At 39.0% G+C, this 25,741-nt stretch overlaps 1 protein-coding gene across 1 annotated transcript in view; it reads left to right on the top strand.

Moving 5' to 3' along the window:
- The window catches only part of ERBB4 (erb-b2 receptor tyrosine kinase 4), a gene marked incomplete at both ends in the record, with an annotated part of 561,535 nt that overhangs the window by 429,789 nt on the left and 106,005 nt on the right, over nt 1-25,741 (top strand). Inside the window, 4 exons of the mRNA XM_084289162.1 lie at nt 399-473; nt 17,430-17,562; nt 20,220-20,342; nt 21,478-21,576. Coding sequence (XP_084145288.1) covers nt 399-473; nt 17,430-17,562; nt 20,220-20,342; nt 21,478-21,576 — 430 coding nt within the window. The remainder of the gene's footprint in view (nt 1-398; nt 474-17,429; nt 17,563-20,219; nt 20,343-21,477; nt 21,577-25,741) is intronic.

The raw sequence follows: 25,741 nt of genomic DNA, 5'->3' as shown, positions 1-25,741 counted from the left end.
AAGTATTGTTTGAGTCAAGATTCGTCCAACCTTGGAATGCTGTTTATGTTACTATTATTGTTCCCATCACAAGCTTGTTTTTGTCACAAGCTATAATTTAGTGGTGACTTGGGTCTGTCTTGAGAATTATAATTAAGAATGTGGCACAAAGGGGATTCCTGCTTCCTTGTATTTGCAAATAACAATTTTTTTTTTCTCTTTCTCTCCTTGTTCTCAATTTGGATTTGCTGCAGGTGCATAGGTCCGCGTATTGAAGACTGCATCGGCCTGATGGATAGGTACTTGCTGAGTGATCGTTCCCTGTGTGTCTTCCATCTTCCACGTGTGGACAAGGGCGCATGCGTGTGCATGTCCTTGTGAATGGCAAATGACGTCTTTTGTTCTGTAATTGCCTGCAGGTGTAGAGGTCCCGCTAGTCATGACTGCATTTACTATCCATGGACACGACAGTCCACTTTACCACAACATGCTAGGTAACATCCACCACTTCTCCATTTTTGTACACCAGGTCCTTCCCTAGTTACCATAGGAACGTTATACTGTCCAGTTTGTTCAGAAATGAGGAGTATGAGACGAATATAATGTGTTCTTAAGTAATTTATGCCTCTGAACACCCAAATTTGCTTCTCTATTTGAAAGCCAATTGAATATCTTACATGTTTATCTTAGCTTTTTTTTTTTTTTTTCCCTAAGGTTAAAGCAGAAACAATTCAATTCTGGAGTTTTAAGCAGAAATACGTGTTTCTTGATGAAATTTTACTAGAAGATAAACACAGTGAAAACCTCTGGTTAAAGTTGATTTTTTTTTTCTGTTTGGCATTTTTTAAAGACAGAACTTAACAAAGCTTTTTCTTCCATACTTTCCTGTGGGGGGAAAAATAAATGTTTAAGTAAAACTTAATTTCTCCCTCAATTTATGTAAGTCTTGATTTTTTTGTTTCAATTTTTTGTTTTTTTTATATATATATATATATTTATATATATATATTTAGTGTGTATATATATATATATATATATATACTAAAAAAACAAAAACCTGTCCTTGCAGCAATTTTGTTTTCCAGTAATGATTATCAAATTAATGCAAGAGGAATCCCAAAACACTGCATTTATATTCCACATTCATTTTTGTGAAAGCCATTCAATGCCATGGAGTTTGTTAATTTTTAAAATCAAACTGGGTAGTATGACTTCCAGGCTTTGGGGTTACTGTCATGAGTTAGGATTAGATAAGAAATATATCCTTTCAATCAGCTTCATCTCACTGAGCATTTTATTTTGTTTTTATTTTCTTTAAGAAAAGATTTTGAAGTTACTTTTCCTTTCTAGTTTCATACCTAACGTGAAGATACCTGTTTTCTAGTTGTTGAGGGAGAACATGTTTAGGCAATGGAAGAAGACTGAAGTTTTTTTTTTCCTATTATAGTATTTTTTTTAATCGTTCTTCTTTTGGGGTGTCTAGTTTGAGATACTTCTGTGTGGGACTCATTTTCAGATGTACTCATTGAGTACGAGTTACTGAAAACCCGCTATCAGTTTTAAACGTCTTCACCTTGTCAACTTTACTCAAAGCACAAATATAGAAAATGTATTAATTGTGTAAGTTTAAGGGGTGTACCATACTATAGGGAATGAGGACCATGCTGACAATTTTTGCTTTAGTAATCAATTTAAAAACAACACGTATTTCATCAATTGGATTTCAGTCAGCTATTGAAAGAATATTAAGGGCTTAATACTAGGAAGACAACATTTTTGTAACTTAGTGTTATGGTCTGCTTGCTCTAGCTTCCTTTGTTAGCCCAAAAGTAGTGAGAGCTTATCCACTGTTTAATTCCTCTGGTACAACTCCAGAACTTTGTTCTGAAAATGGTCAGGTAGCAGCGAAGTCTCTGGGTGCCACAAGTATTTGCTGAAGTTAAGGGGAAGACTCCCATTAATCACAGTGAATGTTACCTTGGCCCTTGGGACCTTGGACACGATACCACAAAACTAAAGATAGTGTTGGCTATAGGGTTTTAGGCTGAAGCCATGTGTTAACAGACAGGGTTTGTTTTGCATTTTATGTTGTGCAAATTCTGGTTTTTGTCTTGAATCTGCTGTCCAGGTAGGAAAGCAAATGTTTTATTCTGCTCAAGCAAAGCGTTTCCTGCTTGATTCAGTATGAGAAGGGAGGGACCCTCAAATGTGCATTTAGATCTCATGGATTTCATTTGTTTTGACTTTGCTGAATTTATTGTAGGAAAACTAGTGCACTGTAAATGTGACTAAATATTAGTACGTGTGCATTATTCCCTTTCAGAACAATGAAGGAGGTTTTAGGGCTTTCACACTTCGGTATTTATTAGATCTGTAAAATTTCACATTTTTTTTGTGAAAATGGTTCATTGTGTTTGGGCTGAAAACAGGCAAAACTGCACTGGCAAAAGTGATACCTTTTATTATGAGTGAAGGGATGTAAATCAAAAAAAGGATATGTTCTACTTAAACAGAATGTTTTTTGGATCCCTTTAAAAGTTGTGGGACCTCCCTAGACTAACAGACTTTAAAATTAATCATTAGTTTCATCTGTGTCCCACTGACTAGAATTTCTTCCATTTTTCTTTTACAGTTTTGCGCTTTGCAAATTGGTTTTGCCATGATCCATGGACATGAGGGCTTTTGTAAGAGCATGGTAGAATAGCAGAGGAATTTTTACTGTCATGTTTAATGAAGTTTAATCAGATGTGCATCACGTGGCCTGTTTCCCAATGACAGGTGAAACTTGAGTTTTTCTGCTTATGTTTTGTCTGTTATGTGCTGTAGAAAAAATCCTTACTTTTGCTATTCCACGTCTTCCTGCATAGCTTTTTATTTTTTAACCCTTAACAACAGTGGAGTGCAGTTCACAGGATGAAGAAACCCTTTTATTTCCCTATTTCCACGTTAGTGCAATTTAAAAGGGCTGTTAGACCTCGTTTCCTCTACACAACGTGATAGATTTCTCAGATGACTCTTAGGTGACTTGTCAGATCCCATGCTCTTATTTTTTTCCTGTGAGAACTCGCGTTTACTTTCGGTATAAGTTTTTCATCACAAAGGCTTTTACAGTATTCTTAACTGCCAGGAAAAGTGCAAACTGTGAATAAGTAAAAGTCTTCATAAGAGAACCAGTACATGGTCAGAAGTGCGGGACAACCAAGCGCGTCGTTTGCTTGTAGTTAGTTGCAAATTCCAGCTGTTGTTACACTCTTGGTAGAGAAAACCTTTGCTCACATTTGTGGCGCAAAAGGAGCAGGTGGAGGCTGGAATCTCCCAGGGTGCCCAGAGGAGTTAGCACTCCTCTTTTCCCACCCGTCACTATTATGACATGCCATTCCATACCTTCTGGCAGTTGCACTCGATGGTTTCTCTGAGTGGAATAGCATAGTTGTTAGAGGCTCTGGATACAGCACGAGCCACAGTGAGTGCAGCACAGAGAACAAAAAGAGGAGTCTGCCTCAAAGAGCTGGATAACTATTGTCTGAAAGGAAGACTGAAAAACTGTTAGTGCTCTACCATCCATTAAGAAAATGACTGTAGTTGCTCACATAAGGTTGATTCTTCTGTGCACCCCAGATCCAGAAAATTGTCTAACTTGGTTGTGTAAGCTGGGCTGTGGACAGTGTTTCTGACTTAAAGTATGAATTCCAAATATGTTTATCCTTCAGTAATTCATAGAACTTAAAGCTAGGAAGAGATTATTAAAGCAGGAGTAATTTTTTTTTTTTTTTCTGGTGTGTGTGAGGTTGTAAATCTGAAGGCATAATGGGAAGCATGTGGTGGTTATGATGGGAACGAACTAGCACCTTAATGGCCCTGGTCTAAGTAAGCTGATGTCTCTATTGACTCATGTCCCAAGATAACTTCCCGTTTTGTTTTTAACTAACAGAAACTTAATTAGCCAGAACCACCTTTGTCAAATGGTTACATAAAATGAAGTGTAGATGTTAACTCAAATTGCAATCCTAATGCTAGCTTTGTATCAACAAAGGACGTTCTCTAAACAAATCATCACTTCCTAAGCAAAAAGAAAAAACGTGTGTGTGTACAAGAGCTAATTAACAATAAACCCTATGTAATGCAGGCAAATCCTTTCATAGCTGTTTTGTACCCACGCACAGTATGACTTCAATAGAATTTTGCAGCCGTTCTCACTAGATGGTGGGGAAGGGAAACACCTCTAATAAACTGGTAATGCTCATTTTATGGAGCTCTGTTCCATTGCTTGGAGGAAAGCATTCCATATGCTCTGTATTTTGATAGAATAATTATAGTAACTTCTGGAGGGGAAGAGGAGGAGAATTTCTGTATAAAATAAGAGGGAATATTGGATCTGTGAGTACGAACTAAGCTGCTTTACTTAACTTGAGTGGTAAAAGATGCTGCTCTTTAGACACTTGTAATACAGAGGTCTCTGCTGTATCAGAACAGAGCAGATAAGAAAGAATTTCTATTTTTAAAAAACTATATTATTTTAAGAAGCAAGACTAGAAACATTACTGGGTTTTGTCTTGTCTCTGTGGGTTGAATAGAGCTCACAGTTGATCCATATGAGACAGCTGGATAGAGAAATCCCTCTGTTGTGTGAGAACTGCTGCTACTAAACTGTTTTTCAAACATACCTTTGCTGTGGGCACCTTCATTGTCATCTCCCCATGTGAAGGAACCAGACGCAACTGTCATCATGCACGTGCCTTTTAAAATCCGTTCAGTGGCTCCCGTAGTTTGAGGATCCTGTTTAGACTGCATAAGATGGAATAAGGCAAGAAATTCAGTGTTTGTTGTAGTTCTACAAGCAATAGAATATGAGTGGAATGCTCTTGCTGCCTGTTGAGATTGTTGCTGCCAAAGTTCAGGTTTCTCAGCAGCAGAGCTGTTGTTTAGTGGGTTTGAGTAATAATTTGTTAATGCGTAGTGGTGCATGCCTAACAGAAACACTACAGCGAGGGTATAGAAGTTGTCTTAGCATGTCACTTTGTGGATATAGGTAGAGCAGTCCTTACTGTATCGTGCAGTGCATCCCAGCATTAGTCTTCTTCAGCTGATGAGCTCTGAAAGAACGTTAAGTGCACCATTCAGTCTTAAAAAGCAAGCAGATTTCTTGCAGAAATGTACAGTGACATGCATTTGGTCTGTTTCAGATGTGGTGATAAAGTGGTTTGTGGCTTTTTTTGTTTGTTTTTTTGTGCTCTTTGATTATACTACCATGAGTTGCAAAATATATTTTAAAATACATTTAAAATAAGGAAAGTCTTTGTTCTAAAAACTGGGCAAATTACTGTACTGAAACTTGGAGCAGAAGAAATAAGAAATACTAGACCAAATAGGTCACTGCTGAAAGGCAAGCGTTTAGGGAACTCCAGATTGCAGATGGTTTGTTAGAATGGAAAACAATGCACAGTCCTATTGCAGAGATTTTTTTGTCTGTCGTACTCATCAAGCTACGTAAGCTTTGTGTGGTGTGTCTGTACTGGCTTGGCTCCGCAAATAATATATGATGGAGAAATAAAATGGTATCGTGAAAAAGTGACCTTATTATAGAGCAACAGTATATATGTCACCACTCTCCAGTGGGTTTCTTTTATGGCTTGAAATGAGGATTTAATTTAGATTTAATGTTGTTATAAATTAATTATCTATTATTAAAAATACATTTGTAGAGCTTTCGAAATATGTAAGATGTAGAGTTGTTTAAACCTCAGTGAATGGTTTCTTAATAAATCATTAATATTTAATATATAATAAATTAGAACTAAAGCTCGCGGTCTTACTTCCAATCTACCTGCATAATGCAGGATTTGTCGCTCTTTCATATTTAGATAATTTACATGACAAACATATTTCAGTTCAGAGTCCAGACAAGACTTAATTCTTCGCATTCTGGCTTACTCACCGTGCCCCATCAGGTAATAAAGGAGCTGCAATTCTTACAATAAATGGCAAAGTCTTGGTAGGGGTTCTTTAGGACGGTACGCTGGTGGTGCTGTACCTGTGTTGGAAGCATGCGTACAGTGAAAGTCTGCTTAATAGCGTCACTTCAGATCAGTTAGTAACTCCTACCACATAATCCACTGTAGGAGGGGGGTCTGTGTTTGAGCTGGGGTAGATTTATTCCTTTCTGGGAATTAATTACCCACATGCATACTTTTCCATTGCCTATTTAAAACCAGTTAAGTACTTCTTGGAATGATCAAACCTAGAGCACTTAATGCAGGTGACAATTTGTATGGAAAGAAGTTTGCAAAATATGTCACGTCACTTTTTTTTCCTTACACAAGTGTATGTTCTGTTTCTCAGTTAATTTGCAAGAGCTTTTCCAGTGCAGTATCAGAACTAGTGGATAACTTGTCAGTGATGATAGCTCATAGTCCATCTTGTTCGTTTGTGCAGAAATGGAAATGACAACACATTATTGAGGGCATTGTCCGAATGTCTCTTGAACAGCCTGTTGTAGCATTTGACAAACCTCAGACTAAAGGATTTTTTCCTTGTATCTGGTCTGAAGTAGCCCTGATGCAGCTTTGTGCTGTTCTTGCACATGCTGTCATCAGACACCAGGGAGCAGAAACTGGTGCTTCCGTCCTCAGGACTGGGCAGAGCCGTAAGCTTGCCTCATGGCCATCTTTTCTGCAGGTTAGATAAACCAAGTGGTAGTAGTATATAAACCAAATGGCACTAGTCTAGCAGAGGGAAAAGGACAGGGAATCTGTGAGAAAATAAAATGGCTGAAATCTGAAGACAGACGTGTTCAAAGTAGCGACATGCCAATGTATTTTTATTAAGGATTATTAATCCCTGGAGTGATTTTTCCCTGGTAGCATTCAATTTTCTAGCATTAGGCTTTTAAAATCAAAACTAGAGCTTTTCCTTGCGGGTGTGTGCTGTTGGAAAGAACTGATCTGTGCCAAGCCTGTAGGCTGTGCAGGTATCAGGGTGGAGGATTTGTTTCCTCTGTTTCCGCTGGTTCCTTCTGTCCTTGTTTACAGCGTGTGCCAGGACAGTTGCAGGTATGCAATGATCGCTTCCTGCTCTGCTCCTCTCTTGGCTCGTGTTCTAAGCCTACCACCCAGGGTTCCTCTTTGAATTTTGATTGCTGGAATTGGCAGCTCTAGCTACTGAATGCTTCGGTTTGATTCCTGTCAGCTTTGAGGCAGAGAATGAGAGCTCCGAATGACTGTACACAGGGGTTCTGTTGTACTGGCCGTATTCTTGATGATTAACAGTTAGGTCAGTTAAAGGACTTCTGACTTTTCAAACTAACCTTTGCTAGGGGAGGGGAGAAATTGATTGAGATGGTCATTGTTTGACTGAGCTCTCTTGCGTTGTGACTTTTCACTTCAACCGTGCGTTTATTTTGAATAAAGGTAGCAGTGTTTTTACATGCTAGTGTTTCGGCATTTTTATTTAGTGTGGTACAACTGAAGGCAAGTTGCTTTCCACGACTAATTTTTGGCATTAATAACGTAGACGAAGGAGATCTTCACGTTTTTATCTCTATCAGGTTTTCTAAGCCTTAGATGCTAGCGAGGTACTAAGCATCTAATCCTTCTTTGCAGTACAGACTTCCCCCTTCCCTCCCCCTTTTTTTTTTCTTTCTCTTCTTAACATCTTTCCCCACTTTTCCTGGAATAGATGCTTTGTAGCATCTTTGGTAACGTGAAGTTTAGGAAACACAGCATTTAGATAATGGATTATTTTTAGTTTATATGTAACTTATGAAAATGAAGCTTCCTTTTGGGATGACTATACTTCTGTCAAAACAAACAAACAACAGCAAAAAACCAGCTTGATGCTGTTTTCCAGTCTGACATAAATTTTAATGAAATCTTAACGCCCTAAAATTGCTTCACCCAAGCAATAATGTGGTGTTCTTCTGTTGTTTCTGCAACATGGTTTCTATGTGCTCTTGATTCTGGTCAGTCCCTTGCAAAAAACGCTTGCAGTTGTGAAGCATTCAAAAGCAGCATCAGTGATGTGCAGGTTTCTGTGCATCTTGTACAGGATTTTGAGTGTTCATGTGGATCGCTTTTTCCCCAGATGCTGGTGTGCTCTATTCAGAGCATTTAACAGCTATCGGAAGAGAAGTACTTTAAATATTTGGAAGATGCATAGATAAGGCAGTATCTGCAATAAATTCTGCAATGTTGTATTGTAGTGAAATTAGGGAGAAAGGAGAGCTGTTGTACTAAATCATCATTGGCCTTTATGTGGGCCATACTGTACTGCAAACTAATCATAATAAAACAGCTGTTTCAGAGTCTAGGTTATGCTCAGCAGTATCCTCACCATGGACACAAGCTGTTTTTCTAATCAAGTCACATCTGTGACTATCAGGGTGATAGGAGGTTGCTGTGTACATGGACACAAAACTCACTGGTAGGGCTGAGAATAGAAGGTAGGGATAATATTCACGGACTGGTTTCCCTTAGCAGCCTTTACAGACAGTGAAGTGAAATAGATCCCTTTGGGTGGCTGTGCAGTCAGAGCAGATAAGTGAAGATGGGTGGGTTTGGAGCTTCTAAGCTGAACTTTTTTTTTTTTTTTTTTGAGTAGTCTGTAGGGAAATGGTGATGGTGTGATGATGACTAGAAGAGGAGTTGCAGGTTTTACTTGTTTATCCTTGTTCCTCTTGACAATGGAAGAACTCCTGGAGAGGGCTGGTATGTTATATATCCTGGTGTAGGGGGTGGTCCTGTTTAAGCCTTGTGTCAAAATTAGGATCTCAGTTTTCTTCTACCACTTTTTCCTCATAATCAAGTGGGATTTTCCAATGATTGATGTAATTTATGTAGGGCATTTAAACAGACATGATAGTATCCTTGTAATATTACTGTTATAAATCCCAAAGCAGCATCAGGAATATTCAAATAAAAATTCCTTATGCCCCGATCTTTATCTACCTTGGATTTTGCTTGATATTTATGAGCACTGGCCGCATTTATTCCCTCCCATGCTCCACAAAGATAAATTTTGCATATTTAGAAACTTTAATGAGGAGAGGCTAAAATAACTTGTTCAAGTTAACAGCAGGAACATGGCCATTTTTGAGGCATTTTTGCCTCAAATACGAGAGAACATTTATGCCAATGTGGAATCAAGTGTTAGTATTTTGCTCTAAACTTTGAAGGAAAGTCTTAGTCCTTTATATATGTAATACATGCACAATAAATGGGTGCAAATTTCCAAACACAGTTAAAAAGGAACCTACAAATCTTCATGCACTCTAACTTCAATCTTGAACATATGTTTCAAAGATGATCTAATGTCATCCCTTGTTAAAAAAGAACTCAGCTGAAACCCGTGTAAGCTCTCCATTTATCACAGAACAAGTGATTGGATATGACATGATGCTTGAAGATCAGGAACACAGTGTGACTGTTCTGCTCTCATCGGTTTATCATGTCCCATTTTGTTTTGACTTTTTTCCCCCTCTGCCAGTGTCCAGTGCTGAGCTTAGTACTACCTCAGTCTGCTCGCTCATGTGAAGAGGCTTGCTCAGAGAAGTGTAGATGCACTGCTGGACCAGAAATGGTCTGGTGGGAGTTGGGGCTGTCTTTTATGAGCAGACTCTGAGAAACATGAAGTCATGAAGTCTTCAGAAAGAGGCAATCAATGACGGAATCTCGGACCTGATCCCCAAATACAGTCCGTAAAAGTTCGCTGCCATGAAAGATTCTTGCAGCTTGTGCAAGCAAACACTGCCCCAGATGATTCAAAGCAAAACAGGAAAGAATCTGCTGTGCACAACCGCTGAGCCAAATACCTACTGAAACTGTGCTGTGCTACTTAAATCTTCTGAAAGACCGCTGCAGTCTTAGAAGCAAAATTTCACTTTGTCATGTGTGGATTTGGGTATTTCATGTATTGAATGGCTCAATTACAGCTAAGGTTCACTTGGAACTCCACTTACCAGTGGAATTTGCAAAGTGTTGAGGAAAAATACGAGCACAGTATTCGTATGGGTTTACTTGTCTTGGTTAGTTAAAATACTCTCAAATGTTTCTTTTTGGTCTCCGGTCTTTACAGTTTGAGTTACCACCTAACTGAAGTGACTTTCTCCTGATGGGTTCCAGATATTGTAGAGAATCACGTAGTGAATGACTAATTCATCATGAGTGCATGTCCTCAGGGATCTCTCTCTTTTTTTTTTTTTTTTTTTCCCCACGCATTGTTTCCCACATATTTGTGTGAGCAGACACTTCTGTGATTGTTTGTTAAGTGTAAAGACAAAAGAGCACAGAAGACTGAATCAAACTATCACCTGAAATGCTAATGAATTGCTGTTAGTGCTGGCTGCAGTATTCACTCCTCTGTACTGTCACTAGCGGAGCAAAACTGAAAAGCAAGTTGAGATACATTGAGCTTACCAAGGCTTGAGTTTGGCTGTCTGCTTGAAAAGTTGTACAGGTGTAGGGTGACAGTAATGGGCCTCCAGTGTCTGCTAGAACATGCAATAGGTACCAAAACATAACCATGATACAAACATGATAAAATATGCCCTGAATGCCAGTTGCACAGTGAAGGAGTGTTCCTGCCTGGTTTCAGTGGCCAAATTTGTGCAAAGATTTCTATTCTCTGTCTGACCCAGCCAGCCCCCGTTGAAAGTTTGGCTACCTCCTGATGTAATGCATTGTATTCCTCAGCTCCCCGAGCCATGTGGTGTGTTTGGCTTCAGCTCTGTGGTGCTTTTAGCTTTGACAGTTTGTGAACAGAAAGCAGTGCTGCCAGACAGACTGGTGTCTAGTCATATCATACAGGAGAATGCACCTTATGCTTCTGTTTGAGAAAAGCCTGTGTTTTTATTAATAATTGTGTGCACACAGAAATAATTGTAGAACCTGTTGACTACAGCCGGTTGCAGGGCAGCCTGTGTGCTGCTGCCTGAGTTTATTGCCTCTAACAGGAATGCTTTATGCAGAGAGAGACTCCTTAAGCTAATGTCAATGGTTTTACTTTCAGAGCAGTCCATCAGTGCCCATGGTCATTACAGGTCTGGTTTTCTTTATTTGAAGCAAAATATTACTCTTTGCAATGAAAATGGGAAATATGACAAGTTTATAAAGAGGATTGTTCTTTTACTTGATGAACTGGCTTCACCTGTGAGTCCGGTCTAGTGGATTTAACCGGCTTTCTGTCACAGATAAATCAATCCACATTATGTGGGACCTGACTTGGCATATTTTACAAGGAACATTAATCCGTTTACTTAAAGCACAAGCCTCAAAACAAAGTCACTGTGCAAGTTCCTAACAATAGCATTCCTTTGTTGTTGTAGCAAAAGATAAAAATCTCAGGATGAAAATATCAGGGATGCAAGAGATGTCAGACTTTCAGTCATAGGGAGAGAGAAGCTCTCAAAAAGGCTCTGTATTACTACTGCAGTTAGAGCGATCTCAGTATTTATTCCCAGTCAGCTATATTAACAGGGAGGTAAAACAGTTCTTAGTAACTTAAGGTGAAAAGAGAAACATCGTTGTTCTCCTAAAATACTTAAATCACCATTTGGATTTAAAACTAGTTTTCAAGAAATGCAGTGTGTACTATGTGTGCTTAAGGATAATAAAGATGTCAAAAAATTATTCTCAATACACGAGAATTCTCAGAATACACTAGAATTCTCAGAATTCTAGCCCTAATTCATTTTAAAAGCTATCCTCAATTTTTATTTTTCCACCATTTATTTTGCTGAGTGAAATAAGGAAACGTATCTTTGCTTAAATGAAATAAAAACACACTGAGAATTGAGTAGGATATACTTTTACAATTCAAGGAATTGACACAATGTATTTACTTGTCTTTTGACCGTCATTTCAGCAAACGCTTTCTGATAACCAAAATATGCACAAGCCTTCAGAAAATTATGTCACTCACAGCATTAAGCGTTTTGATACATCCTTATATCTCAGTTGCTCTCAACAAGACATCTCAATCTGTGGCACATCTGTTCTGCACGTAGCTGAGAACTCTGGCTCTCAGCTGAAAAAGGTGGTGACAATTTTGAAGTGCACGATTTGAGTGATCTAGAAACGTACAACTACTGAATGGACCTAGATGGGGACTACAACATTGTGCTTATGCTGAAAAGTTGTGGGTAAAACTACCTGGCACCAGAGTTTAACTACAGCTAGTTGATGGTATGATGGAATACATTTAGGCCATATCTAGATTTTAATATCTACATTTAAATGTCAGATTTGGTAGTCATCCTGAGATCAGCTGTTATAATTTGTGTTTACACAAGATAAAAGCTAATCTGAACATAAGAGAACATTTTGTTCAGTGTTTAAACATCCTCGGATTACACGGAGAAAGGGAGAAGTGAGTCTTGTTCTTGGAAAGGAAAGATGTAAAGCAGAGCACATCTTGATGTGAAGAATAGTAGATGCATTCTTCCTGCCCTGAGGAGCACTGTTTTGTGAGCAATTGCAGTTGTAGAGGTCTGCCAGAGAAGTGTTGCACAGCAGAGAGAAGCTCTTAAAACATATTCAGATTTGCTTCTCACTCTGGTTGTTTATCTTGTATGTTTTAAATACAAAGATTATCGTTCCAGGATTAGCAGAATCTGTTAAATCTCTGAAAGTGCAGCTTGAAAGTTGCCTGAATTCCCTTCTGAGGGAAGGGGATAGGAATGCAGAATGTGTGAATTGTCCATCAGAAAAAAAAAATATTACCTTGAAAATTTCCCAGCAGCAACCACTTCACAAATATTCAAAGTTAGAATGATTTCTGTCTGGATGTATAGATAAAAAAATCTTAAAGTGGGGAAGGCTGGGAAGGTTGAGGTGGGAACTGGAAGCTCTCTAACAGCTTGGCTTCCAAGCTCAGTTCATTTACATGTTGTATTACATGGGTTAATGCCAAAGGTACAAAAACAGGTGTTCTTTCTCAGCTTTATTTTGTGGACCACAGTACTATTTCCTTTCCTCCTGCTGTTGTGTTCTCCAGTCTAGAGTATGAGACCATGTACTCATCGAAATCAGTAATTAGGCTTTAATACCTGACTCTCTGCGCTTTGGGAATAGCAGATGTCTTGATGTTTTGGAGTAAAATGATACAAGCTCCCCTGTTGAGCATCCTTGTCCATCTTGGAACGCTAACTTTGAACTTCTTGTCTCAAATTTGATGCGCAGGAGTTCATATTACATGCTTCTAAATATGAAAACACCGTATACATTTAAAAAGAAAAATATATTATTTATTTCTCCTAAGGGAATATTATAATCTTACTTTCAAATTTCAGCCACAGATAGATGCAGCTTCCAGTTGAGAAGGCTGAGTTTTTCACATGTAGTGAATTTTTTTCCCCCTCTCACCACCTCCCATGCTGCCTTCTTTTCCAGTCATTAATTGGGTATTCTGTCCTCAGCTGGTGGAGGGGTGAGGGATAGCAAATCATGTGGGTTTGAATTGCAATTCAGGGCCCTATTTCTTGGACTTGTAAGTCTATTTTGATGAGCATAAAATCCAGAAACACTTAGCAGAGAGGGTTTTTTATGCCCTCTGGGGTAGATTTTCATTTTGTAAAGGAAGGTGGCCTCTGTATCAGCAGTTTCTGTTGGTGAGTCCATAGTGAAGCTGAAAGAAACATGAGCTAGATTCAACCTCTGGCTGTCCATATCCATGTTGGATGGGCAGGACCAGCAAATGACTACTCCCTTTACTTGATTTTAGACTTTCTGAGTCCTAACAGAGAAATACGGCCTCTCTGCTTTTAAAGGTGACTTTAAAAAAATGTCTTTTTTGAGGGTGATGCTTTTGTCACAACATTAACATTGCTCCTGTAAATTTTCATAGAAGTAATTTTAAGTGGAAAGTAGTTAGCATTGGTCTAACGGAGCCGCTTGGATTCACAGAGGTGGCTGTGGGGCAGTAATAGTAATATAAATGGATTAAATCCTTAATGCCACTGGAGATAAGGAGCTTTGTGCGTGTCCAGCTTGTTTGTGAAGCTGAACTGATGGTTAGGTGCATGTGGAAAAAAAAAAAAACAGAAAAAAGAAAAAAGAATGGGAGAAAGGTTTTGTTTCTTCAGTTGTCTCACTGGTCAGTAACACCTTGCAAGGATCCCTGTTAAACAACTTTAACAATTATCTAAAAGAGAAGTAAACAGCATTTTAATGAAATTCAGCAGGGTATTAAACGTGAGATACTGCACACACAAAAACACTGGAGAAATTATACAGGAGAGCAGAAAATGTTAGCAGAAAATATAAAAAGCAAACTCAGCCTAATTAACATAAGTAAAAATAACCCAAATGGGGAAAGTGACAACTGAAAAGCTTAAATGCTTAGAAAATAATCTCTGTGTGTGGTTGGAAACACCAGTGAGATGTGGTACTGAAGCGTGCTGATGATACCAGAAAGCTTCAGGCCAGTGACTTGACATTTGCTAGTGTATCAACTAAAATTCATGGCTGTTGACTTTGGGACTTAGCTCAGTGTTGGTAGGGCGAGGAGAAGTTGCATGGTGTACAATTGCATCCCTCTAGGTCTGTGATGTTTGTATGTGTCATGATTTCTATGCAAGGATGGTGGACCTAGGAGTGAAGGCAGCTGGTCATTGTTTGAGCTAAACATAGAACTTTTTTTTAGTTCTTCCAGCATTGAAAAACATCTTTACTGATATGCTGTTTCATTCCCCTCTTGCTGCCTTTTTAAGCTTAATAGTGTGTTTAGATGGTAGCTCCTGAAAATTCAGATGCAATAAACAATTAGAGCATATTTTGTGTTAGTGACTAAAGGCTTGTTTGTTTGAAGTTTGTTCTTTTTTAAAAAAAAAAAAAAAAAAAAACAACAAACACTAGCTTTTTTTCAATTCACCATTAAAAATAATGATTTCCTTCTTAAGTCAGCAAGAGTTGACATGATGAATCATGAAAGATTCATATTGAACTTTTGTACTTTATAACAATAAAAGGGACGCAAGAAATGTGTAACTTCCTTTTATTTTCTTGACTAGGCATTATGTCCTCTTAGGAATTGTTTATTTATAGTCTTTCATTTAAACATTGTTTTGGAGCATTTTTGGTGTATATAGTATCATAAAACTATTTTTTGGCAGCTGGTACGATGGTTACTATTAATGCACTTCAAAGTCAGGAGGTCTCCTGGTTTTGCCACTCTGGTTTGGTAGTGTTAAAAAAAAAATCTATGATTGTTCATACATTGTTTGAAAAGAATGCTGCTCAAGAGCATTAGTAGTGGCTTCATAAAAGTCTTTTGGTGGCCTGTCTTGTTCATATTAACAAGTTCCTGGCATCAGTATCATGGAAAGAAGATGGAAAATGAAGAGAGGCGTGTTGTTTCGGGTGGCTATGCCAAGACCTTTAACCTGGGTTCTGCACTCCACTGGCAGAGTAATCGATGAGACTAAAAAGGAAGATGTGTCTTAAGGCCAGACTAGGTGAAGAAGCAGTATCTAGCAGTACTGGATTTGTACTTCCCGAACATCATAATCTGTTTTATACCTAAACAACATTCAGCTTCCATATTTGCAGGCATTACAGTTTCCATAGTAGTCTTGGAACTATAATAGGCCTTAAAGCATTCCATGTTGCTAATGCATTTTACCTGAGAAAACGTGGTAATGGTGCTTCAAACAGAGTGTTGTAATAACTAGGTGCGCCATTATAAGGCTTTTTCTGGGTTAACATGAAGTGAATGCCACAACAGGATTGGATCTGGACTACTAAACAGGTGGTTGACCGAATCTCTAGCCTACATTTGCTTCTGGGCGTCTTTCTTTGTGTAAGCTCTGGTTGGATCCTGTGGGCTTAAGGGCAGTTAGGAGTTGGAGCATGTTAAATACACTCCAGAAATACGTTTCTGGTTGGTATCTGAAAGGAATCCAGGTTGAGTGCTTTGAGATCTCTCTGAAGCAAAGTGCAGTAATGACAGGCAATTAGGACAGTTCAGACGTGGGCTTCAGAATGGTCCGCAGTGGTAATGCACCTTCATAGGGCAAACCAGGTAAGATGGCTTTGTGTCCCACTGCTCAGCTGTGTGATAGGACATAAAAGAACAATAAGGGTCAGGTAAATCAATTTACTATTTCTGTCAGTGACTCCTTCAAATTTTCAATACCTGTGTGCTACTTTTTTTTTTTTTTTTTAATATTAATAATCTATAATGTATCTTTCATCATCATCCAGGCTTAACAGGGGGAGACTGTTAAACCACAGCAGTGATAGTTCCACAATCTTGACAATTGTTAACCTATTTCCTATGGTTGAAAGGCAGTGATTTCTGCACCACTTATGTTCTGCAGTTGTCATACCGTCTCCTTTTTAGCCATCTTTTCAGCTGCTGTCCAGCCATCATTATTGGGATGTTAAACACTAAGTGTTTATGTTAGTAAGTTGCTGGCATTCTGTGAAAATGCCTAATTTAAGGTGTTGGTTTGGAGGCTGCTGTACAACCTGTAGAGGAAGGGGAGACAAACAAAACTGAGAGCACATGCTGCTTTCACTTTTTCTTTGTCAGGAGCCTGTTCTTCTCCACTGAGTGTGGGGGGGATTTCCAAATGTGCACAACTAAGTCAGCATGAATCTCTGAGACGGTTTTTATTTTGTGCTTGTGGAGTATCTACCACCATGCCAGCCTATTATATCTTATGTCTGGGGGAAAAAACAAGCTGGTAGTTGCAGCTGATGCTGCTCAAGGTCCTGGAGAGATGAAAGGTGTTGCAGGAGTTGTGGGGGAACGACTACTTTTTCTGTGGGAAAGCTGACCCTAGCTTGTTACACACGGAAGTTTTTTGGCTCCCATGCAGCTGTCTTCTGATATGGGATTTGGCTTTGCTAATGGCAGAACCAGATGGGTGCAACCATCACCAAAATAGTCCTGTGCAATGGTAGTGAACTGAGGGCGTGTGGTACTAGTAATGAATTACTTTGTTCAAGTGTGAATATCCTCCATTTGAGTAAAGGGTCTGTGTATGATGCTCCTTGCTTCCCTAGACTGAGGAAGGCACATCGTGTTTTTGTAGGTTAGGCAATTTTTGTTAGTTGGTTGTTGGTTTTCTAAATGCACAATTCCACGAGTTAATCTAGTTGGACCCAAAAGTAAGCATGGGTAAACCTCTTGCAGGAGAACTCCAGATGCTTGTATCCTCATTTTGCCATTGCAGATTTGCGTTTGCCATCAAAGTGCATGTTGTGTCTCCTTGTCCACACAACTCTTCACATGTGCATGGCAGTTTGAAAAAAGTGAACCTGGTATATAGATTAAAAAACAAGAATAGTTGTAACACATGTTAATGTGTTTCCCCTGACTTGCTATTTGGACTAAGTAACTGTCATAAAACAGTTACAACATAAGTTGTTTTCCGAGTGATTATATTTTATGTACCTAGCCATTCTTTGGTCTGTCACCTACCTAATAATGAAGTCTCTGATTCTGATTGCTAGAACCCCTCTGATTGCTGCTGGAGTTATTGGTGGCCTCTTCATCATCGTCATTGTGGGCCTGACATTTGCTGTGTATGTTCGGCGCAAGAGCATTAAGAAGAAGAGAGCGTTGCGAAGGTTCCTGGAGACTGAGGTGAGCATGATTTCCTTCTCACAAAATACTTTAAATTTGGGAAGGTGTGCAAAACTGTTCTGCTTCTGTACTAAGGATGTTGAGGTCTCTAATCCAGTTACCGTAAAGGTCTGTAGAAATCTTTTGCTAACTTGTGCAGGACTAAACTGATGAAGTGAATGATGCTATTTCAACACGCTAATTTTCCGTACATACACGGATCTGTGGCTTTTCATATCTAAAAAAGATCCACGTGATCACATAGCCATTTTCCACCAGATTTTTAAGCTCTTATCCTGCTCTCTGTTGAAATTCTGTCCCAGTTCATCAATATATTCAGTAGCTCTTATGCTTTAAAATGACAAGATTTCATCCAGTGCATACTGAAGTCAACTTTGATTGAAGTAGGTTACTTTAATGATGTCTGGTAATAACTTAAGTTCATTAGGAATGCTTAGTTGCTGGTATTGCCACTCACTCTTTGCTCCAGTACTTGTATTGCCTTTGTGGTCCAAATTTTGTCAAAGCCTCTAGTTCCGTTCAGTAGTAATAATGTGCTTTAATAAGCCAAGACACTTTACAAGTAAGATTCACAGTTCTGCTGCCAAAAGCACGTAACAGTTATATAGGACAGAAAGCTGCGTCCATTCTGTTCTGCTCTTCAATTTGCAGGTAGTGGAGGAGGCAATCTAGGAAATATTCTTAACCATAATACTTAGTCTTTGTCAGTTACAGCAAAAGTGGTTACTACCATCTACACAGTCCTGTACTTTGAGACACTTTGATGATGATATTAAATAAGGGTTCCTGCCTGCGAGATGATAAAGCTTGGAAATACTGTTAACGACTGATACTTCAATAGGGTTTTGTTAACAGTGCTGTTCTCTGTTATTTTAAGGGTCCTGCTTCCACTTAATTCCACTGTAGCGCCTTGGAGCAAATGATTTATGCATCCCTAATCTGTTTTCCTAAATACCTTTACGCCTGCCTAGAATTTGTGTTGTTTGTTAAATACTGTTCAGGTTTATGGAACGCTTAACTAAGTGCTTTTAGATAGGTAAATGTTGACATCATATCAGCCCCTATTTAAGCAAAAGCAAGTAGACTGTGTTGCATAAGTGAGGTACTGGCTTTGAAGTCCTCGTTCTCTGATCAGATAAAAGCTGTGGCTGATGATGTTTACTGAGGGACTACGGTCTTCTACTGAATTTGTGGGGAGGCTGTTGTCTTGGCTTAGAAATGGAAAATTAAATCAGGAGTATCCTGAAATAAACACACAAAGCTTCAGCTAGAGTCTCTGTTTCTAGCTGCAGGCTATGACAGACCTATCTTTCTATCAGTCATTCTCAGTAATACTCTACAAGGAATTCTTTTAGGGCACACAATACTACTTCTCCCAGCCATACGTGTGTTGGTGGCCTGTAGCACAGAAGCTGTTTTCACTCTTCACAAACTGAAAGTACCGAAGCATTCCTCCAGTCTGCCTGGTTCTCTTTTATAGTGAGCCCTCTTTCCTTCATTGCATTAGTATTGGGTGTCTAAACAGGAAGGACAAAAGAGAATTATTTTATTTATATAAAAAAAAAAAAAGGCATCTCAAAAATTATTTCTATGATGACCTGTCTTGTTTCTGTTTGGTTTTGTTATGTTTCCATACTCCAGTAATTTCCAGTTAACAGTCTTCCTACCTGAGCCAGAGTAATCTGGTCAACTGATGAAGTAGTCCACGATACTCAAAGAGCCATAGCAGCAGTTGGAAAACTGCAGAGCACAGAGCATTTAGCCTTGTAAACAGACAACTTTGAAATACTGCAGCAGTGTGAAACCAATTTGAGTAGGAGTAGCCCTGAATTATTTTTCTCATCCTGTAAAGGAACAGGCTATTTTTCATTGTTTAGAATGTTGTCCTTTTCATTTACTTTTAATTTATTTTTAAAGAACCATAGGTTGGTGTTTTGTTTTGTTTTTTTTTTTTCCTGGCAGACACGCTACCATGTTGATTTCTGAGAGCATTTTTAACTGAATGTGATATTGTGGTTCATTTATAAAGATTTCTTGGGACATGATTGTCATCTTGGGCAAATTGCTTAATTGTGCCTTTCTCCCCCTGCCCCCCCAGTAAATTAGTGGTTGTTACAATTGCTTGTCTGCTTTAAGTTGCTTTCTCCTTAAAGTTGTCCTCTTATACAGTATAGCAGAAGTTCAGAAGAGTAGTCCCTTCTCCAGAACAGAGTGAGAATGTGATGATCCATTAAGTCAGAGTTATTTAGAAGAAATATGGCCAACTTAAAAGGCACTAAAATAGGCAAAAATAGAATGTGGTGTGCTGATAATAAATGCTGTATTTCTGTCATGTGGAAAATATTTATACTGCCTCCATTAGTGAAAGTCCTTGGGTGCATTACTGTGACACCAATTCAATTTCCGGTTCGTAATTCCATCATGCAATTCCTGGTGGAAATTATCACATGGTGAGTGAGGACTTTCTTTATCGTGTCACTCAGTTTCTTAGCATTTGATTGATTTACTTTTAAAGGTGAGACTCCTGCAGAAGTTGGCAGATCAGTAGTCCTCACTGTCTTACTTCAGTGTTAAACTGGCTTGATTGTTTTCAGTGTAAACTTCTGATGGGTTTTCACACTTTAAGATACTTAACATTGTAGGACTTCCTTTCATAGCTTGTGGAACCCTTAACTCCAAGTGGCACAGCACCCAACCAAGCACAGCTTCGTATCCTGAAGGAAACTGAACTGAAACGAGTCAAAGTTCTTGGCTCTGGAGCCTTCGGAACTGTATACAAGGTAAGAGACCCCTCTGTGGAGTGGTGACTGGCCTCATTTAACTTGGGAACAGTCAAGTTCTGCATTGCAGCAAGGCATCTTCTACTGTGGGTAGATTCATGAGCCCTATGTATTTGGGAGACTGATAGAACAGTGGGCTTAAGACTTCAATGTTAGGCAGGCTCATGTACATGACTGCTTGGTGAGAAAAGGAGTGTCAGCCATGAGCATACTTGCATGCAAAAGGACCACACAAGCCAGAACATCTTGCTGCTGATTTTAAATGCAGTATTGATGTTGGCTGTTCTGTTCTTACGTGATGGCTTTACAGTACAGTTCTAAGAAGTTAGATAAACTTTGTCTCTCATTTCACAAATAGGTCATGTAATAGCTGTTATATGATGTTATACAGTATTATCTAAATTTTAGTACCTTCTGTTTCTTCCAGTTTCGTAGGAAATACTGGTTATGTTAATGCACTCCAGAACAATCTGGATAAAGAAGCAGAACCCAAAGGGAAAAAGACTTTATTTACTCTTTTTTTTTTTAGATCTGTTGGTCCTGTTCAATTTCAAAAGGCACGAAGTAGGGCTTAAGGAGCAAGTCAAACCAATCACTAAACCCTCTGGGAGGAACCCATACCTGTCAAATAAAGGTGATAGTCCAGGGCATTGGAGGAGCATAGATATGGTGTCTGTCTCCAAAGTGGGGGCGGCAATGGAAGAAGTACAGATCAGATGACTACAACAATGTCACCACAACACTTTTCAAATAATAAATTTGAAAATTATAAAATGATAGAGACAGGTAACACAAGATTCCCAGGAACACAGAATAGATTAGATAAGAGCGATGGTAAAGTAGCCCAAGAGACAGGCTGAATTGTAATTACAAGGTTTGCTTCTTAGCTATCTCAGCTTTTAATTAACATTCCACTTTACATAAGGGTTGAGTTTTGGTGTAAGAAGTAGTATTGTGAGATTTTTTTCCTTGTTTCTTTTATAGCTTGTTTTGTGTATTCTCAGTTCCGATGTTTGCAACTGAACTGCATAATGATGCATAATGTGACAAAATACATCAAAAAGAAATGTAACTGAGTGAAATCTTTATGATTGTTGTCTTATTAGTCTTCTGTCACTTTTCTGTGTCTTTCTAGGGTATTTGGGTCCCCGAAGGAGAAACTGTAAAGATTCCTGTGGCCATTAAGATCCTTAACGAGACCACTGGTCCCAAAGCCAATGTGGAGTTTATGGATGTAAGTAGGAGCTGATCAGCTACTTTGAGTCTTGGGGGGATCTTTCTTCAGTCCACAGAGGTTGTAAAGAAGAATTCCTGTCAGTTCTTTTTCCTTATATTTAAATATTACAAGGAGATTTGTACACAGTACCAATATCATGCTGATGTTTAACGAGTGCTACAACACAGTGTCCCTAGAAAACCAGTTGCTGGGATTTTTCATGTCGTCAGTCTCCTTTCTTCTGTTAGTCCTTGACAAGCCGTGTTAATGCATATCCGTAGCATTTTCTGTGGTAGCAATGCTAACGGAAAAACAAGGTTACACCTCATCTGGTCAGTGCTATTTCTCTGAAGTTGAAGAACTAGACAAATCAGTATAAGGCAGTGCTGTGCCCTGTTCAGCTTGCTGCATGTAGATCATCGCATTCCAGAACCGCAGGTATATGGACTACCAGGGTAACTTCAGTGCCAAAATGATGTAGGGCTGGGTTTTTCAGTGTGCAGGGCATGGACTGTAGGCCGTTGGGAGTTTTCTTACAGGTGGCCATCCCATCAGTGGAAAGCTGAAACAACTATGTCTCGTGTGCCAGATATTTTCCACTTCTGTGGCAGAGTGTAGAGATGAGAGCAGTTGTGGGAGAAAATCTTGCCATCTGTGGGTCTCCACTGGTGCAGGGACAGAAACTTAACTGTTTTCTGCTTCAGTTTCCCTGGGAACTAAGCACTGAGAGTCTGGGAGCTGTCAGCAGAAATAAAGCATAACAGGGAGAAAAAAAAATATGCTGGATATAAAATCCCTTTTGCCTTACTAATCTAAAATACTTTTTAACAAGAGGTCAAGATCATTTTCTTGGATGTTTTATGTCGAGTCCTGAGCTCTGTGTCAAAAAACAAGCCTCATTGATGCTGAAACTTTGTGTGCTATTCAGTTTCAGTTTCTAAACAAATCAGAAATTTGTACTTTTTTGTAAATTGCTCTCATGAACTTGAAAATTACGTAGGACTTTCAAATCTTGAAGGTCTCTTCAGTGTATAGGCTTAATTAGATTAGCATTAATGAGGGTATAAAGCACAAGGAGACAGTACTCCCATTGTATAATCTACTCCTACATCTAGAAGTTAATAGGAACATACAGCTATGGCTTTAGCTGTTTCAGGTAAATGATCATACGTGAGTTGTCAGGCAGTTGACCTGGCGCTGTATAGATCAAGGTGCTTCCTCTGCATTTTACAGAGCTCTACACATTTATGTTGATAACACTGAATAATTTTGCACAAATTAAAAGATGGCTCTGTTTGGATGAGATGAGTTGCCCTAAACGGATAAAGAGGATTACATATATTTACTTAATGGACAAAATAATGGTGAAGAGCATTGTTAGTGGTAGAGCTCCAGATAGAGAACTGGTATTCAGCAGTCTGTTGAAGCGAATGTGCAGGGAGTAGAAGACCACTGACTGTGAGCTGTGATGCACTGTGATGGCAGCGGACACTGATACAGAGGGAATTGATGTCACTGTATGAAAGTCACTGGAACTGTGCTCTTTCTGCCAGAGGAGGATCTGGTTCTCTGATCAAGGGGTTAGTAGCAATGGCTCCTTACTTGATATTAATGTTGATGCACTGTACAGAGAAAAGGTAAGGTCCTTGTTAAAAGGCACAGTTGCTAGTGTGAGGTTTCGTAGCTCAGCTTGATCTGCTGACTTAATTCACTGGACTTCTTTTCCCTCCAGTTCATGCATCTGATGAGCAGCCCAGAAATTATGGTATTTTTGGATGCTATGGGGATTTTAACTGTGTAACATACAGCTATGCTAGGAGAAGTTTCTCTTTAAATTAACATTCTCTCGTAAGCCTCTGATCCAGTTGTAACAAGTTGGGGGAATAGTGAAGTTCATTGTGAGTCCTAAAGGTTAATAACAACCTAGAGGTTATTTTGATAATAATAAAAGAGAATTGGACTTCATCATCAGTTGGTGTAAGTGACAATAAGAAGGAATAAGATGTTTTGTATCAGTGCTGCATTTGATATATGTGCAGTGGTCTGTAACATCTTTTGCTGTACAGAACTGATGAGAGGGCAGATTTAATTTTACTCTTTTGAAATAATTTTTCATGCAATCATACAGAAGTTTCTGCCTTACTCACCTCCTAACCCAGTCATATATTTCTTGAAACAACCATCATTTTAAGAGATAATGTTTATGTAAAAGAAGGGCCCTGGGATAGTTGCTTTCAGTGTGACCACTCCTTTCTGTCCTACAAACGGCATAGTTTTAAATTGATGAGATACTATGAGGAGATGTCTATCGTTCATTGAAGAGTAAGGTGTAGCAGGAAACTGTTTTATACTGACCAAAGCCTCATAGAAACAATGCATAAGCATGCTTGATAAAACTTGAAACTGTTCATTGGCATTGTTTTATTAGGAACATTCATAAGTACATGTGAGAACAAAATCCATCGGTTGTTCTTCCAGTAAGACGAATGTTATGAATGGTCTTTGCTGGTCAAAAGCAGTCGTATCAGATTCTTGTTAAAGATGTATAGGTGGCTAATGGTGCTTAGGAGCACAGTGGACGTTGACTTAAATGTCTGACACAGTTATTAATGGAAAGGGGAGGTCATTGGGAAGATGTTATGAGTCTCACTCAGTTGACTTTCATTTTTTTGAACTTGTCAAATACAGATGAGCTTTTGTTGATAACTCTACCCAGTTGTATATGTCCTTGTACTTGCAACTAGAACTTGGTATTCCTTTCAGAGAGGCTCTGGAAAATGTAAAGCCTCTTGTACACACCAGTTTGCGTACATGTAGGGTACTTGGGATGCTTACTCTGCACCATCTGCAGAAATAGATGGGAGAGAAGTTGGTGACATAGTGCATAGGCTCTGGTTTAAACTTGTAACATTGGTGGAATTTAAGTGCTTAAAGTGCTCTGGGAGCTGCTGAAATTCTGTTAAATGTTATGCTAAAAGAGTAAAGAACAACAATTTGGCTACTGGGCTGTCATTTCAGCACCTTGAACACCCACTAATGGATCTGTAATGACTATAATGATACAATGCATGATGTTAGCACCTGCTATGGCCAAACACCTCCCACCCTCCCATCAGGGGATGATGAATGGGCCGTCATCAAAAAGTACATCCCCTATTTGGATTTTTTCTTCACAGAATTGCAGCAGAGTCTGTTTTCCGTGCATTCTCCAGAAACCCCAACTACATCTTGCTCTTACTCTGCTCCTTGCCCTCTTTTGTTTTTTTGTTTTTTTTTTTTTACTGTAGTAGTCTGTTAAAATAAAGCAGTCCAAAGTCTACTACATAGCCCATATTGCCTTCTCCAGGGAAGAAACAGAATGTACATGTGATCTAAGAGAATTTTTTTTTAGTTTTACTTGTGTGTTTTGGTTTTCTTTTAACCTTGCCATTGTTGTTGCCACTGTTCTGTATATTTAGGCCTGTGTTTCTTTCCAGTTCCTTCTGAAGTTGTTCAAATCTGTGGTCATTTAGGTCTGGAATAATTTCACAGTCTAAAGCATTTCATTCAGGTGTTGAAATGGTTGGGTGCTTAATTTGTGGGGTGTTATTTCTCCTCACTGCCTAGCTAATCACACTTCACGGTCCCCAGAAGGGCCCTGGAGCTGGAATTCAGAGTGCAGCCATTCTTGCTACTGGCCCGCCTGCAAGCATGTTCGCGAGGAGATTCACGAGTGGATGGATGCAGGGGTATCTGGAGGGAGGGATATCCTGCTCCTCACCCTGAGACCTGCAGCTGTAAGGAAAGATGGAAGGTCCTGGCTTCTGAGGAGGTATAAGAGGATGCTTATTGTGAGAAAAGTCAAATAAGCAGCTAAGAGGCTACTTGACGGTTGAACAGGGAGTTGTAATTTCACTTTTGAAAACGATTTCTCCTCCTTAACCTCAAATTATTTGACTGCTACGATTATCTGGTAAGTCAAGTAGCCATTGGCCTGATCAGATGGTTTAACATCAAACCAAATGCTCAGCTAATCATGTAATACATTCGAGAGACATGCGGAAATTGGAAAGTGTAACAAACCGTCTTTGAGGCTAAAAAATATCCTAAAACTAACGTGTCCTGAGGAAACAGACAAGTGATGAAGGCCTTTCTTTTGTGGCCCTCTAAGCTTGGTGTTTCCAGGAAGTAATCTTGTGAGCTC

This window comes from Netta rufina (genome assembly GCF_964035555.1).
Source record: "Netta rufina genome assembly, chromosome: 6".
Taxonomy (NCBI): Eukaryota; Metazoa; Chordata; class Aves; order Anseriformes; family Anatidae; genus Netta; species Netta rufina.
Note: the sequence above shows the minus strand (reverse complement) of the source record. Positions and strands in the feature narration are given on the sequence as shown.